The sequence below is a fragment of the Cordyceps militaris genome (assembly GCF_000225605.1).
Source record: "Cordyceps militaris CM01 unplaced genomic scaffold CCM_S00003, whole genome shotgun sequence".
NCBI lineage: Eukaryota > Fungi > Ascomycota > Sordariomycetes > Hypocreales > Cordycipitaceae > Cordyceps > Cordyceps militaris.
Window position 1 is genome coordinate 4,017,112 of NW_006271971.1, and position 13,892 is coordinate 4,031,003.

At 53.4% G+C, this 13,892-nt stretch overlaps 5 protein-coding genes across 5 annotated transcripts; 1 reads left to right on the forward strand and 4 right to left on the reverse strand.

The window, feature by feature from the left end:
- Positions 1 to 505: 505 nt before the first annotated feature.
- CCM_04881 (26S proteasome non-ATPase regulatory subunit 12) lies at positions 506 to 2,116 on the reverse strand (the record flags this gene model as incomplete). Its single annotated transcript, XM_006670027.1, has 4 exons — positions 506 to 1,090; positions 1,144 to 1,863; positions 1,917 to 1,973; positions 2,033 to 2,116. The coding sequence occupies 4 exons, from the start codon at positions 2,114 to 2,116 to the stop codon at positions 506 to 508; spliced, it is 1,446 nt and encodes a 481-aa protein (XP_006670090.1).
- A 647-nt stretch (positions 2,117 to 2,763) lies between these two features.
- CCM_04882 (tyrosyl-tRNA synthetase) lies at positions 2,764 to 4,413 on the reverse strand (the record flags this gene model as incomplete). The annotated part of the gene is made up of 6 exons (XM_006670028.1): positions 2,764 to 3,027; positions 3,100 to 3,332; positions 3,391 to 3,522; positions 3,585 to 4,016; positions 4,099 to 4,235; positions 4,283 to 4,413. The coding sequence occupies 6 exons, from the start codon at positions 4,411 to 4,413 to the stop codon at positions 2,764 to 2,766; spliced, it is 1,329 nt and encodes a 442-aa protein (XP_006670091.1).
- Positions 4,414 to 4,979: 566 nt separating this feature from the next.
- CCM_04883 (uncharacterized protein) lies at positions 4,980 to 6,012 on the reverse strand (the record flags this gene model as incomplete). The annotated part of the gene is made up of 3 exons (XM_006670029.1): positions 4,980 to 5,423; positions 5,480 to 5,610; positions 5,796 to 6,012. The coding sequence occupies 3 exons, from the start codon at positions 6,010 to 6,012 to the stop codon at positions 4,980 to 4,982; spliced, it is 792 nt and encodes a 263-aa protein (XP_006670092.1).
- Positions 6,013 to 7,515: 1,503 nt separating this feature from the next.
- CCM_04884 (mitotic spindle biogenesis protein Spc19, putative) lies at positions 7,516 to 8,220 on the forward strand (the record flags this gene model as incomplete). The annotated part of the gene is made up of 2 exons (XM_006670030.1): positions 7,516 to 7,656; positions 7,864 to 8,220. 2 exons carry the CDS (start codon positions 7,516 to 7,518, stop codon positions 8,218 to 8,220), a joined length of 498 nt encoding a protein of 165 aa, XP_006670093.1.
- Positions 8,221 to 9,115: 895 nt separating this feature from the next.
- On the reverse strand, positions 9,116 to 10,081 carry CCM_04885 (high osmolarity signaling protein Sho1, putative; the record flags this gene model as incomplete). The annotated part of the gene is made up of 2 exons (XM_006670031.1): positions 9,116 to 9,919; positions 9,989 to 10,081. 2 exons carry the CDS (start codon positions 10,079 to 10,081, stop codon positions 9,116 to 9,118), a joined length of 897 nt encoding a protein of 298 aa, XP_006670094.1.
- Between the last annotated feature and the right edge of the window lie 3,811 nt (positions 10,082 to 13,892).

Consider the following 13,892-nt stretch of genomic DNA (forward strand, 5'->3'; position numbering starts at 1 on the left):
ACGGCGGCCTGGGCGGCGGCGCTGCGCGAGGCGAACGGAGGGCGCCCGCTCAAGTTTGCCGTCGTCTACTCGGGGTTCCGCGCCGCGGACCCGGACCTCGCCTGGCTGTTTGAGCCCGCGATCGCGACGCCGACGCTGCATATCCTCGGGAGCCTTGACACGTCGGTCGACGAGGCCCGGAGCCAGACGTTGATCCAAGCCTGCGAGGGTCCTCTGGTCGTTACGCATCCAGGCGGCCATCATGTGCCTGTCGCCAAGGAATGGGTCATGCCCTTGGCCGGCTTTATCAAGCAGCACGTACATGATAAGGAAGTAAAGGCAGAGCTATAGAATGAGTTTCAAGTATAAAGTCAACGACATGCACCGACATAGAATAGATTAGAAGGAGGCCCCAATCACATTTCACGTTTAGACTGGTTTATTTGTCTCTGCCATCACCCTTCTATATCCCGGCTATCTGTACAATTACACCACCTAAACAGTCTCGCCCCCTGCTCCTACTACTCTATTTTGCGCTTGTAGGTTGAATGCGTGCCATCATCTCTTCCTTGGTAATAAGGTGATCAATTCTCTCCAGCAGACCGAGCAGGCTCTTCATGTTGTGGCTCCATTCGTTCAACACATCATCAGCATCCCTCGGCTTAGAGAAGCTGACGATGCGAGCTGGGCGGTCAATTCTCGCGTACACTGTCTTTGACGTGACCAGTTCGCTAATATACTTTTCCGTCTCGTCTTCTGTGAGGTCGAGGAGCTCGGTGAGACGACCCATCTGGATGCGGGTATAGTACTTGGCCACAACACGAACATTGTGCTCAATGACGCGTTTGCGAAGATCTTGCCAGCGCTGGTGCGCCTTTTCGTCGGATGAGCTGTTCTTAGCATCAAAGACGTCGGTGCCACACAGGTGTGGGCCAAACTTTTTCGCAACCTCGGGCCAGCGCATTAGCTCATGGATAGTGAATAGTCGTAGAAGCTCAGCATCCAGAGACACTTGAGCATTGCGTGTGTCTTTGTGAACGCGGTGAAGGAGGTCGTGTTGCTCATTATCATATGGTGCCAGAATGACAAAGTAGATGATTCGTTGCAGGACCTATTTTGTGTTAGCGGCGGCAGTGAAGGGTAAGGCTAGAGTTATAGACATACGGGGTGAAGCTTTGCAGAGTCGTTCTCGACAGCTTCTGTATCAAGGACCTGTCTGTAGTTTTTGCAGACCTCTAGATACTTGTCGTCATGCTTGGCCAGCATGATCTGTTGCTCGTAGTAACGGAGCTTGAGGTCAGTCGTATCATCCTCCTTCTCCTCGGGAACCTCTTCACCACGAGCTCTCTTCTTCTCGCGCTCCTTGGCCTCCTTCTCAAGGTCCTCGGCAGTCTTCTTGGGCTTGCGCGAGAGGTACTTTGTGCTAATCTTGCGGCCAAGGATGCCTGCTTGGGTCCAGTCGCCATTTTCAATGCAGAGCGCGACTTGGGCGAGGATAAATTCGGTCTTCTCCCTGCGATCCATGGAGCCAAACGTCTCGACTTGCAGCTCGCACAGAATTTCTGTGGCGGCCTTGAGGTCACCCTGCTGCTTCTTGATATCTGAAAGAATCTTGGTAACGCGAGCGCGCTCGACCTCGACGAAAATCTTGCCCTCGGTGACGGTTCTCAGAGTCTCAATGACGGAAAGCTTCGTGGTCAGGTCGGGGGTGTCGTCGAGGAAGCTGACGACGGTCTGTACCATCTTGGTGATGGCCTGCTTGAGCTGGCTGTGCTTCTTGGAGAGCACGAGCGTCTGCTCGTTCAGTAAGCTCCAGTCGCCCGCATTCTTGCATAATGTGACGATAGCGATGAGAATCCGCGACGTCGAGGCCAGGTCGGAAGCCTATGAGATTCGTTAGCAAGCAGTCTCCAGTTCGCCACCTCGTATATTTGTACCTGGCGTGTTTGTTTCTCGAGGGCGGCGAGCTTCTCGATGGCACCTTGGAGGTTACTCTATCATATAAATTAGCAACCAGATACAATGAAACTTCTGCGATGCCAGGGATACTAACGGAGGCGAGCTTCTCCGCCTCAGGAAGCTGCGCGTCAACCTCCTTGGAGAAGTCCTTCTCCGGCTTCAATGTTCCCTCGGACATGATTGCGGCGCTGGGGTCGCAGTCGCAAAGTGTCGTGTAGTGACGTTGGTGGTATTATCTAGCCGAAAGTCAATTGGAGATATGACTGTCGCAGATTGGAAAAGGTGATGTTGTTGTTTGACGCTTGGGGACGAATTCGCGATGGTTGGAAGCTTGCAATGGCCTTGGTTCCTACCTAACTAGTGCTGCATCTGACGGAGCCCACCACCACCACGCAATAGGCGCCTGCCTGCCTGTCAGCCCGCGCAAGCACCACAGAGCTGTTGCGGGACCAACTGTTAATCCGGTGGAAGCATCTGGCCAGAGTCACGTGCCGTTCGGCTCGAACTCGTTGCTGTAGTTGGATTTTGAGCTATAATATGAAAAGAGAGTATCTATTGGCACTTGATTTTTCAATTAAATTGCTATTAGGTTTTTTCCTTCCGAGTCTCAATTTCCAGATTGCCCCTGTGGTGATTGGTTCAGAGTTGCTGTCGACTCCAAGAGTGTGGGCGGAAGCTGTTCCATTAACATCGCGCAAGTGGGGTATGTTCTTCAGCATCATCTCTTGCAAGGGCGTGTACTGCCGCTTCAAATAGTATTTTCGGCATATTTGCATTTATAATTTGTGTCCAGCATTTCGACCGTTTATATGTTTTTCTCTATATCTATGCAGTCGGCTCGGCAGCAGCTGGCGCCGCGTCGGCCTCCGCCACGGCGCCCTCAGCCGCGTCAGCGGTAAGCTTGGGCCGGCCGGGAAATCGACTTCCCTTGTCCTTGACCTTCTTCACCTTCTTCTCGGGTAAAGGTGGAGGGTAGGCCTTGAGGGTGATGTCTTTCCACTCTTGCGAGCTCTCGAAAGCGGCGCGGATAGGCGCAGTGAGATCGACAAGCGCCTGGGCAACGGCGGGCTTGAGAAATTGGGGTGTAAGCTGAAATTGGTCGGTGTTAGTAGAGTTTTGGGTTCATGATAAGGGCCTGGGCCCGTATATTAGGCGACAAACCTTGTCGTTCTTGTAATCTTCGTGCATCTCCTCGATGCTGGTGTACACCAGGGGCGTGTCGTCGCGGCGAGAGACGACAAACTCCTTCTTACCCCTGAGGGCGGCAGCAGGAAGCAGCACGTACTCGGTGAAGGCGAGAACACCGTTACCCTCGACAACCTTGGGGGCACATTCGGCCTTGCTAATCTTCTTTCGGATGGCGTCCTCGGTGTCGAGCAAGTCAATCTTGCTGTCTGTAGTGGTGTGTCAGAGCCATTGTATATTGCATTCGAATGTTGCGAGTCAACTCACTGGGGTCACTGGAGCTCATCTTGGCACCCTGGAGACCAGGGACCAGCGGGTTCATCAAGTGAGCCCGCTCTCTGTAACCGAGCTTGGGCAGCCAGTCCTTGGCCGCAATGAATAATTTTCTTTGATCCATGCCTACAAAAAGTCAGCACAATCCAGTCGCGAAGCGGCAGAAATCAATCAATGGTGGGCTGTACCGCCAAACTGTGCGTCAACATCCAGATACTGCTCGTCGAGGATCTGGAGGACGGGGTAGAGCAGGCCGCTCAGCGGGGGGTTGGCCGACTGCTTGACCGTCTCCGAGCCTGCGCGGCGGGCATCGTGCTCCGACACGACCGAGGCCATGCGGTACACGTCCATGACGTAGTCGGGTGTCTTCTGGTAGGAGCTGCCGAGCACAAACTTGAGCTTGTCCGTCGGGATGCCGACCGCCTCAAGAATAGCCGTGATCATGAAGCGGTAGTACTCCGCGCGCTGCGCCACCATCTCGATGGGCGCCTTGAGGTTGTCGAGGAAGGCGTGTATGTCGGCTAGGAGGATCGTCATCTCGCATCCGGCGGCGAGGAGCTGCGCAATCTTGATGGCCGGCACAAAGTAGCCGCAGTGCGGCGGCGCCGTGGTGGCGGTACCTGAGAAGACGCGCCTGTCAGCAAAACGGGGGCCAAGGGAACGGTCATTGGATTCGGAACGGAAGGGGCTGCTGCCACATACCCCAGTAGATTTTTGGGTTGCGGCCCTCATCGAGGATCTTCTCAAGAATCTCTTGGTTCAGCACCTCAGCCAGGTTCTCTCTGATCAGCGCCAAGCGCTCGTCTTTTGTCTGGGTGCCGTTGGTCGCCATGATTGCGCTGGGGAAAATGTGACTCGGATAGGTCGCGTAGAGAGACGTGGTAACAACAAACGCGAGCAATTGTCGGGCGTTTCGTCACTGCAATGCAACTTGTTCTCGTGAGTCAGAAATTCCTGGAGGGGCAGCTTTTCGGAGGGGTCAAAAGTGGCGGGGGCGCCGACAGCCAGAACCCGCATATCAAGCCACCATCAACTACCCTGAATTACCATACTGCTATGCTTCAAGTCTACTAGTTGGAGCCGATAATAAAGGCGGATTGTCACTTACTCGTTTTGTGATTCCTAGTTTTCTAGGGCACCATTTTGGCATCAAGCCAATTATTTTTAGCCCGATCTCTACTTTGCCAGCTCTTATTAGATAGGTACAGGGGTTACTAGGTACACAAAATACATAATCTAGTCAGCCAACTTGGAACGAGTCAGTCAACAAAAAATCATAAAGGATTGTGTACAGCCAAAAATTCCGATCAATACATATAAGCTAAGTTTTTTCCCCAAGCCCAAGTGTTTGCGCTGGCTCTTGGTCGCTCTGTATGTTCCTTCATCGCCAACCTGCCCTGCGTAGATCAGACCAAAATTCACAAACGGTCCCTGCTATTCCTGGGCGTACTAAAAAGTGCGAAGACGAATAAACTTTTGTCAGGCCCTGAAACGCCGTTATATGCGATGAGAGCTTCTATATCAGAAAATAAACGACATTGGTGAAGAAGATAAGTAATAAATCAGGGCAAACCCTCCAACCACTATGGCGCTGTTCGCACAAATCGCACAGCCGACTCGGCGAGAGCTTTCTTATGTGCAGCCCTTCGCTCTGCCATTTGGGAGCTCTCCGACACGACCGTGTCTTCAGAGCCCGCATTTGAGGATGTTGTCGTTGTAGGTAGCCATACACCCTGCTTTGTTAACACGTCCTCCGGCGGCTCAAGTGGTTCCAGCGTCATGTTGGAATCGACAGAGTCTTGTCGGTTGTCACGTCGTCTCGACATCATGTAGGATTCTTCGGCATCATTTTCTGATGCCGAGATGGCGCGTCGTCGCTTGGCAGCACGGGCAGCCGCTTCTCTTTGTCGCTTTGCTGTCCTGCGCCTTCTGTAAAGCAGGCACGTGGCCACGCACGCAAAGTACAGAAACAGTAGCAAGCATATCGGCACGAGGAATGGTGCCGCCCAGGTAAAGCTGCGGACTTTCTAGCATCGAGAGTTAGCTCCGGTGGCAGCTTTGGTTTTGGACGAAATCGGCATACCGGTTGCTTCGCGGTCCAAGGCGGCGAAATAGCGAAGCTCGCATTGGAAACACGATCACTTGCAAGCCAGAATGAGTACAGGCCATCTCCTAAACTCTCAGGTCTCCACTTGCAATATGTCGGCTGGAGGCCTACGCTATCGTATTAGTCCACATCTAAGCAGTTATGCCCGAAAAAACTGAATATCGTGGGTGGCTGTAGGATGAGACTTCGCCCATTTCGCAAGTCAGGGAGCAGATGCGAAGGGAAAACAAAAGAAGAAGATGGGATGGTTTCTCTTCAACTATTAAGCGAGATTTATTTATTTCAAACTCACTCGTGATGTTTTGCGCGACCTCATATACCACCACGCCGTCGCTCGGGTACGTGACCTTGAACAAGCCCAATGTGCCCAGTTTTGCGTCGATTGTCTCGTTCCAGTGCAAGATGAATTCGTCTCCGTTGGTAATTGTATTGTTCCAAACATCGTTTGTAAAATGGAGGCCGTGCTCTCGTCCGCCAAAATCGTCCGTTGACTGATGAATGCCAGCCATCGAGGAGAGGCCGCTCCCAGCCCGGGAGGCAACCTGTTGGCTTGGCACTGATACTTTGGCCGGAGATAGCAGATGCTGTCCACAGGCTTTTGATAGTCTTTTTGACCCGCAAATAAAAGTATACAAGCAGGGACAGCGCCATTAAGTAGTAGATAGCTGACGATGTTGGACGGCTGCGAGGTCTCACTCAGCAAGGGAGATGTCCGAGTACGGGCAGTTGCCACCAAAACAAGCTTGGGTAAACGGGGTCACGGCTCCAGAGACAGCGCCACCGTGGATACCCCGTGCTCAAACCTTGTCACACTGCAGACTTGGGCGCTGTGGGTGTGCTGGCCAGTTGGGCTCTTCACGATGACCTCGTTCCTGCATGGTGCGGTGGCCTGCTCTGGGTGCCGTGCGGCGTGTGTTGGCATTCCCACACCCAGCTGAAATGACCCCAGCCCTCTGGCAACACCCTTGGCGTTTAGACACTTGCGTGTGACGAAAGAAATGGGGATGAGAGAAAAGACGGCTAGTCGTTTGAGAAGAGCCAAAATGAATACGCGAAGATGAGATTTGGACGCCGCAGCAGAATATTCCCGCTGGTTATTACTGGCCATCATCTCGGATCCGGATCTACCTGTCGGTTGAGTCATGGAAGTATTAAAGAAGTTGCCATTTATAACCATGACCTTCATCTCTGTGTGTACGCCGATGTTGGGAGCGTGGACAACGGAGGAGGCCTTTTAGACTTTCCCTAGCTGGGCCAGAGGCAGGCGAAAGACCTATCACACCAAAACAGTAGCCGAGTATCGGCGCAAATGAACAGATCATGTGTCTCGAAGAAGTGTGCCAACATGCCGCGATGCTGTAATTGCATTCCAGCTCGTGTCCAGAGGCAGCACTATGGGTGAGACAGGACAGAGAACTGATCAACGTTCGGCTGCGCCGGAGACGATGTTAATTGAGATGGCGGGAGGAACTGGTAATAACGGTGGTGATGGTAGCAGAGAATCGAACTGACTTGTCGGGGAGAAAACAGCTTCAAAGAATGCATGGGACTTCTATCGTGTAAGTCGCTTAAAGGTGCGAATATGGAAATGCACTGTATGTACACACCGTGTGGAAGGAGCGACGCGTGAAGTGTGCGCGGGTCCTCTGTCTCCAAAACACCACTCCCGGAGACAACTGCAGCAGACTGCTTACTCAATCGCAGCTCAAATTGACGGATCATCGTGGCTGCTTCTGCAGAACAACATCATCTTCTCGTCATACGGACTCACGCTGTGGCAGATCGCTTTCAACCCTTTCCCATCCCGGAACTGGAGGCCCCCGCATTCTCAACGCCAGCGCTCACCCGGTTACCGTCATTATTAGCTCCCATCACACAACAATCCTGGGCGAAAAGTCTCACACTGTTGCATACCAGGACGCTTCAACCAAAAAAGAAACGTTTCGCACCCAAACTCTTCTCCCGCCACCGCTGCTGTTTGGTGGGCCGCCAGCGATTGCGCCCGGTTCACGATGGCCTCGTCGTCCGCGTCCTACGCCGATTGCGTCTCGTCGCTACGGACGTCGCTCAAATTCCTCGAGTCCTCTGTTGAAACGCTCGACGAGGGTGTCTCTGACTTTCCGCGCCTGATCAATGTCCTCAAGTCTGTGCGGGTATGTACCTACGCGGTGTTGTTTTCACGATGGCTTCCCCCCGCCGGCAGACTGGGTGTCTCTTGTCACTTTCCGCGCATTTCGCTTAGACTCGAAGGGGGTTTGCTGACCCCCCCTCCCTCCCGCTCTGGCCCTGTTCCCGTTCTCTCAACGCTCTACCTCTCAATATGCTGCGCGTCTCTTCCCTTGCTAACCGCTGGCATATAGCATTATGAACTGGTTCCTCAGCCAAAGCTAGCCGCTGCAGAGGCGTCTCTGCGAGATGAGATTGGCCCCTACATTGCCTTTCTGCTTTCGCGAGCAGACGCGCAGACGGAGAGGCAAGAGCGTCGCATAGAGACGCTCAAGGCTCGATCGGACCTTCAACAGGGCCGCATCGCCAAGCCTGATGCCGGCTCGGCTGCGGCGGCGCGGCAACAGAAGAATCGCATACTGAGCTCCGAGGACAAGCTACGTGCGCGAGCCATTCGGCAGCGCAAAGAGGCGCTTCGCTACGGCGTCGAGCGACTCGAGCTGGAGGTGCTGCAAAAGGAGAGGGAGCTGCGGCGGCGACTGGACAGCTAAGCGGCGCAAGTCCAGGAGTCCCAAAAGATCTATCCTCGATTCACTTATCGTCCTGCTCCTCCCAGACCTGCCATGCTCGCGTCTCGAGCAGAGCGCTTCAATTGTGCTTGGTTACCCGGATATTGACGTGTCCTGACGGGGCTACCGCCTACCTCGGAATTAAACAGGCAACATGCAATGCCGGGGCTAGACGCTGATGCAGCGATGCGCTATCACAAGATAGTGTGTGATGGGCCTACCATTGATGTCATGATACCGCCGGGGTTTTGCAAACAGCGAGTCTCTCGATGTGACATGAGATATCCCGCCGCGGCGAAACGACGGGCGTCAATGAGAAGAGATGGACCTGTCAGTCTAGTCCACCACTCACCACAAGTCGGTATGCACCGTTGTATGGCCACACATGTTGAAGAGAAAATCGCCGGTAGGAAAAGAGTGGTTTGCATGATGTATATAAGGTAGTTGCAGAAATAGTAAGACATACAGACGCATCCACAGCAACTACGATACAAGGTTTTGGTTTCCCTCGTTGCCAAAAAAAAAAAGGAATAAAAAAAAGAGGTAATAATAAATGTACTCCATCCAATACATGTCCCAGGAACCCAATATGCGCAATGGAATAAACAAAAAAAAAAGAGAGAGACGAGACAAAAAGAGGAAGAAAAAGGGTGTATGTGTAAAGAATGCTGTTTCCCGCGGTCGTGAAATCCTTCTTCTTCCTTGTCTCCTCCAAGACGTCAGAGGTAATAAATGTGTGGCAAGACAGCACCGCAAAAGAGGTAAACCAAGGCTTGGATATCAAACAAATGGGCCTATTTTTGCTCATTGCTGTGTTGCCCGGGAATCGAAAATTCAAAAACGGGCCATTTGATATAGCGCACAGCTACCGATATGCTTATAATAAAATGAGGTAGTTGCTGGGGGCGATACCAGTCTCGCCGTTTTCTTTGCGGGCTTGCCACCAGCGGCCACTGACGTCGGAAACTTCGAGGATTTCGTGCTTGGAAAAGGAGATTTCGTTGGCATCGTCGGGATTGGCGTCGTAGCTGTAGATGGCCTTGGCCTTGTAGGGGTACTCGGTGGGAGGGACGACCTCGGCGTCATGGGCAGGCTTGGCCAGGGGAACCTGGGCAGGTTGCTGACTCTGTTGGGGGGTGCTGGTGCCAAAGTTGGAGGTTCGGGCGCCAGTCATGGTGTTGCCGAGAGGGTTGCTGTTTTCGAAGCCGTTGAGCTGGGCCGAGGTGTACATCTGGGGCGGCTGGACCGAGTTGGAAGTTTCGGGGCGGCCGGTGCCGCCGTAGGCAGTCATGGGCTGGCGGTTCATGTTGGTCGAGGACTCCTTGGAGAGGGCAAAGGAATCGAGGAAAGCACGAGGCGTGGAGGAGGGCGTGGAGCCAAAGTAAAAGATCCAGACAATGTCAAGCATGGAGAGCAGGATGAAACCGGCGCCGGCGGCCTGGCGAGCGCCAATGTTGGAGTAGACGAGGGCGTTGACGCTGGAGCTGGAGAGCACCAGGCCGGCAGCGAGGTAGCTGCTGAGGGCGACGTGGTAGGTCTGGACCGCGTCGGAGGCGACGACGACAAAGACGCCAACATTGATGAAGAGGGCGAAGATGACGGCCCACCAGGAGAACTTGGGGAAGCTCTCGCTCTGAATCTGGCCTACGATGCAGGCGACGAAGCATATGAACCAGGCAAGCTAGAAGACGTGTTAGCCGAGTGCAATGGGAGGAGAGATGCGAGGCGAGGGGAGAGATTGGGGGCGTACCATGCCGACGGAGAGAGTGGCGAGGGCAAAAGGGTCACCGATGATGTTGCCCATCTGGAGGCCGCGGCGGCCATAGGACCGAGAATGTTCCATTTTCTTGATTGACGGCGAGTATTGCGAGGCGTAATTCTGCATAAGGCCTGGTTATGGGTGTTGAGGAGGAGGAGGAGGCGGGTGTGCGGCGCGGCCAGGAGAGAAAAGGCGCTCGTCAAATTAGATGAATGTGCGGTGGCTGATTTGTGGTGGTGGCGGTTGGTGCACTGTCGAGTTGGGGCGACAAGACGACTTCAAGACGACTTTATTGATTCCTGTATTCCAATCGAGGTTGTTGGTGACACGCAAGACTGGCGACTGACGATCTACGTAGTCGGCAATACGGGGGGCGTAGCTGTGGTGTCGCGAGACAGGTTGGGGCCAAGAAGGACGATGAGTAGTTGTTGCGAGGTCTCGGCGCAGCCGTTTCAGAATAGGGACAAAGTCTGGGGGGTAAACGGCGAGGGGTGAGACGAAAGGACGTGGACAAGGAAAAAAAGAGTGACGGCGACAGTCGAGTTGTTGGAAACGAAGAGGGGGTAAAAAAGGTCCAAAGCAGGACAGCATGCAACGAAAAGGAAAAAAGGTCGAGCCGCGAAAGAAGAGGCGACGGTTGGTGTTCTGGGGCAAGAAAGGTTTGCAGGAATGAGGGTCGGCCAGAACGTGTCTTGGGTCGGGCGAGGCTTCGCACAGGCAAAAGAGCCAAAGAGGGCGGGTGGTGTGGGCGCAGCAAGGCCAGTGGTGGCCGCTGTGGGGTGGTAGGAGGGAGCTTGGTAGCTGGGTACCTGGGCGCGACGCGGTCCAGCTACGGTCGGCCGAGGTACCTGAGGAACAGAGCGGCAGTGAGGGGGTGGGTAGAAGATAGAGGAAAGAAACGGAAAGGCGCTCAACCGCCTGCGTACGATTCCTGGCAGTTGATGTTGCTACTTCTTGTGTCCGTTTCTGTCCAGCGCTCTGCTTGGCGAAATGAAGGCAAGTCGTCAAGCAAGTCGAAAAGGAGGACGACAGCGCTGTTGTCGGGATGCTGGCGAGGCCGAGCAGGAAGACCAGGGGGGGGGGGTGTGTGGTGCGTGCGTGTGTGCTTCACCGGCTTGATGGAGAAACACGGCGCTGTCAGCACAGGCTGCACGGCAGCCTCAGTGGTAGAGGTACAAGGCTACTGGTAAAAAAAAACTGCCAGACAGCACTGCAGTGTGGCGTGTCTGTATCGCAACGTGACGAGGCGTCGTTGGTGGAGATGGGGCTGTGGATTTGCAAATCCAGGAACAACCAAGGCAAGTGGATGGGGCAAAAATCGGTCTGTTTGATGCAGGACTTTTTGATCAACTTGATTTGGTGGGATTGCATCTTTTGCCCGTGGAATCGAGGCGGTCGGGTCAATTAAGCGACGCGCCGTGAGGGAGTACACGTTGCGCAAAAAAAACGGGAGGACGGCGAAAGTTGGCTTGAAAGGGCGGCGCGAATGACGCCTCCCTGAAGCGCTAACCTTGGCCAGGTTAAAAAAAAAGCGGTTGAATAGGGCTGGTTTCTGGCTTGCAGAGCTTTATCCAATTGATTCGGTGTTGCGACTTTTGGTCTCGCTTTCATGTTTGTTTGTTTCCCTTGGACTGATTGACTACCTATTATCCTATGGGCGGGCGGTTGGGCGGTTGGGCGGTTGGCAAGAAAAGGGGTGTCGGATATCATCGAGGTCCGGCCGGCAGTGGAGACCCGTGGGCGGCGCAAGGGACAGGGACAACACAGGCACGGGTCGGTACAGCGAGGTCTGGTTGTGTTGATGCGCTCACCTCAGCCTGCCGGACAGGGTGTGCGTTCTGGAGATGCGTACGGCTCATTGACAACAAACACCTATCGTGAGTGGGCTGTAAGGAAGCAGATATTGGGAAATAACTATAACTATCAAATCCAGCCTTGCCTTTCCTCGTCTTCTTTTTTTCTTTTTCCTCTCGCTCGTCTTTAGCGTGCCGATGACTTGTCTCACCTAGCCACGCACCAACGGCCGAGGAATGGAGGGGGCATCTTACAGCGCCTTGGCCCTGTAAAAGACACCCTGGAAAAGGCTGGCTGACCACGGCCTGGAATGTCGCGCGCCCGCGGCGAAACACGCGACGCCACTCCAACACGAATCTATTCAATTCCCCATTACACGACTCTCAAAAGCTGGAATACCGTCGCATTGTGTACAGATAGAGCCCGACAGGAAAAAAATATGGACGCTGGGTCGTTGCGCAAATCATACCCGCCGCCATCTCAGAAACATCACCAAGCTGCCCACAAACACCCAATCACAAAGAGCCACACCCCCTCCCCCCTGCCACCCAGGCCGGGTCCGACGAGTTTGAAATGTCTAAATTTGTCGACGACTGTCTCGAATCGACAACTATCTTCCAGTTATTAACTAGAATTTATAGTTAAATCTGTTCAGCCTCACTGATTAATGTGGTGAAAGACTACGCGCTCTGTCGAGCCTGACTGAGCCTTATCCAGCCTGTTCTCTCCGCAATCCGTGCAGAGCACAATTCTTTGCTTCATAGCATTCCAACAATAACGAACCCATGTTCTTTCTTTTTACTCACCCGCCTCATCTCTTGCGGAAAAAGCCGCGGCCTGCTCTCGGAGCACGCGGTCGTTTCATGTCCGTCTCCTGCATCCAGCAGCAGCCATTCACAGGCCATTCTGCTTCCCCCACACGGTCTCGTTTCTCTTTTTTCCACATCTCCAAGGTGAACTCTCATTGACGCTTGACCAATTCTTTTTTTCTTACAAGCTCAATGCCATACGCTCAGAAACAACTAAAACTAGAAATACACCGCTCGCGAACTACTCGTTTGCACATCTCTTCATACTGCATATCCCATTGGCGGCCGTTTCATCACGACCGAAACCAAACATACTAAACTGCACGCCCTCTTTTCTTCCTTCACTCTTTCTCTTCCGCCAGTCAATCACATCTCCAAGTCCCAAAATGGCTCCTTCACCTGCATGACCTTGGCCGCACAAGACCTGCTTCCGCATCCGGGGCCGCATTGTTTGGTTCACCCGTGGCCCAGTCAAGACTCTTTTTCAGTCTTGAGTGACCCCCATTTTTTGGAATGTATTATTTCATAAATCCCATGCCGTCGCCAACCACTTTACGCGCCATTGGAATGCCCGTCCGGGCCATCTACACGTATGTATCCAGCTCGCCCGGCCTCGGCTGGCCGCCGCGCCATTTTCTCAAACAGTCAAAAACCTGGCCGCAACTGGCGTTTCGCTAAAATCAACTTCCCGTAACCACCCCACCGCATGGACAGGAATTATGGGCACTTTTCTAGAGCAGATGAGAACCCAGCCAGCCATGATTCATAGAAACAGAGTACTAGCCGCAGCACAGACATAACTCTGTCCCCTTGTCAAAAACTTTGTCTCCTTGTGCATGCTCTTCTCCGTCTGTGCGGCCATGTCCGATGCGCGACTTAGGTATGTACCACTACAGGCGGTATTCTCCGTCCGTTCCCTTGCCGTATAACTCACTCGAACATATGTCTCCCAACTCAGCTTTTGTTCGCATTGTGAGCGAGCGTTGCTCCTCTTCCAACCTCATCACCACAATCCTCAACCACCTCTTCAAGCCCAGCTATAAGCCCCGGTAACAAGAAACAAACAAAACCTTGATTGGCCAGGCGTGGTATTATTCAAAATCCAATACATTAGAACGATCACGAGTCCTGTAGTTCATGCCGGCATAGAATGCCGCTCTTTAGTCAAACAACTGTCTCATTCATGTTCTGTCCGCCTGGCTACTAGGAATCAGGTGTTTCTCTCCTTCCAGTTCCAATACCCAACCCCAAGATCGGACATTGGATGAACCATTAAAAGCTCCGACTGACCT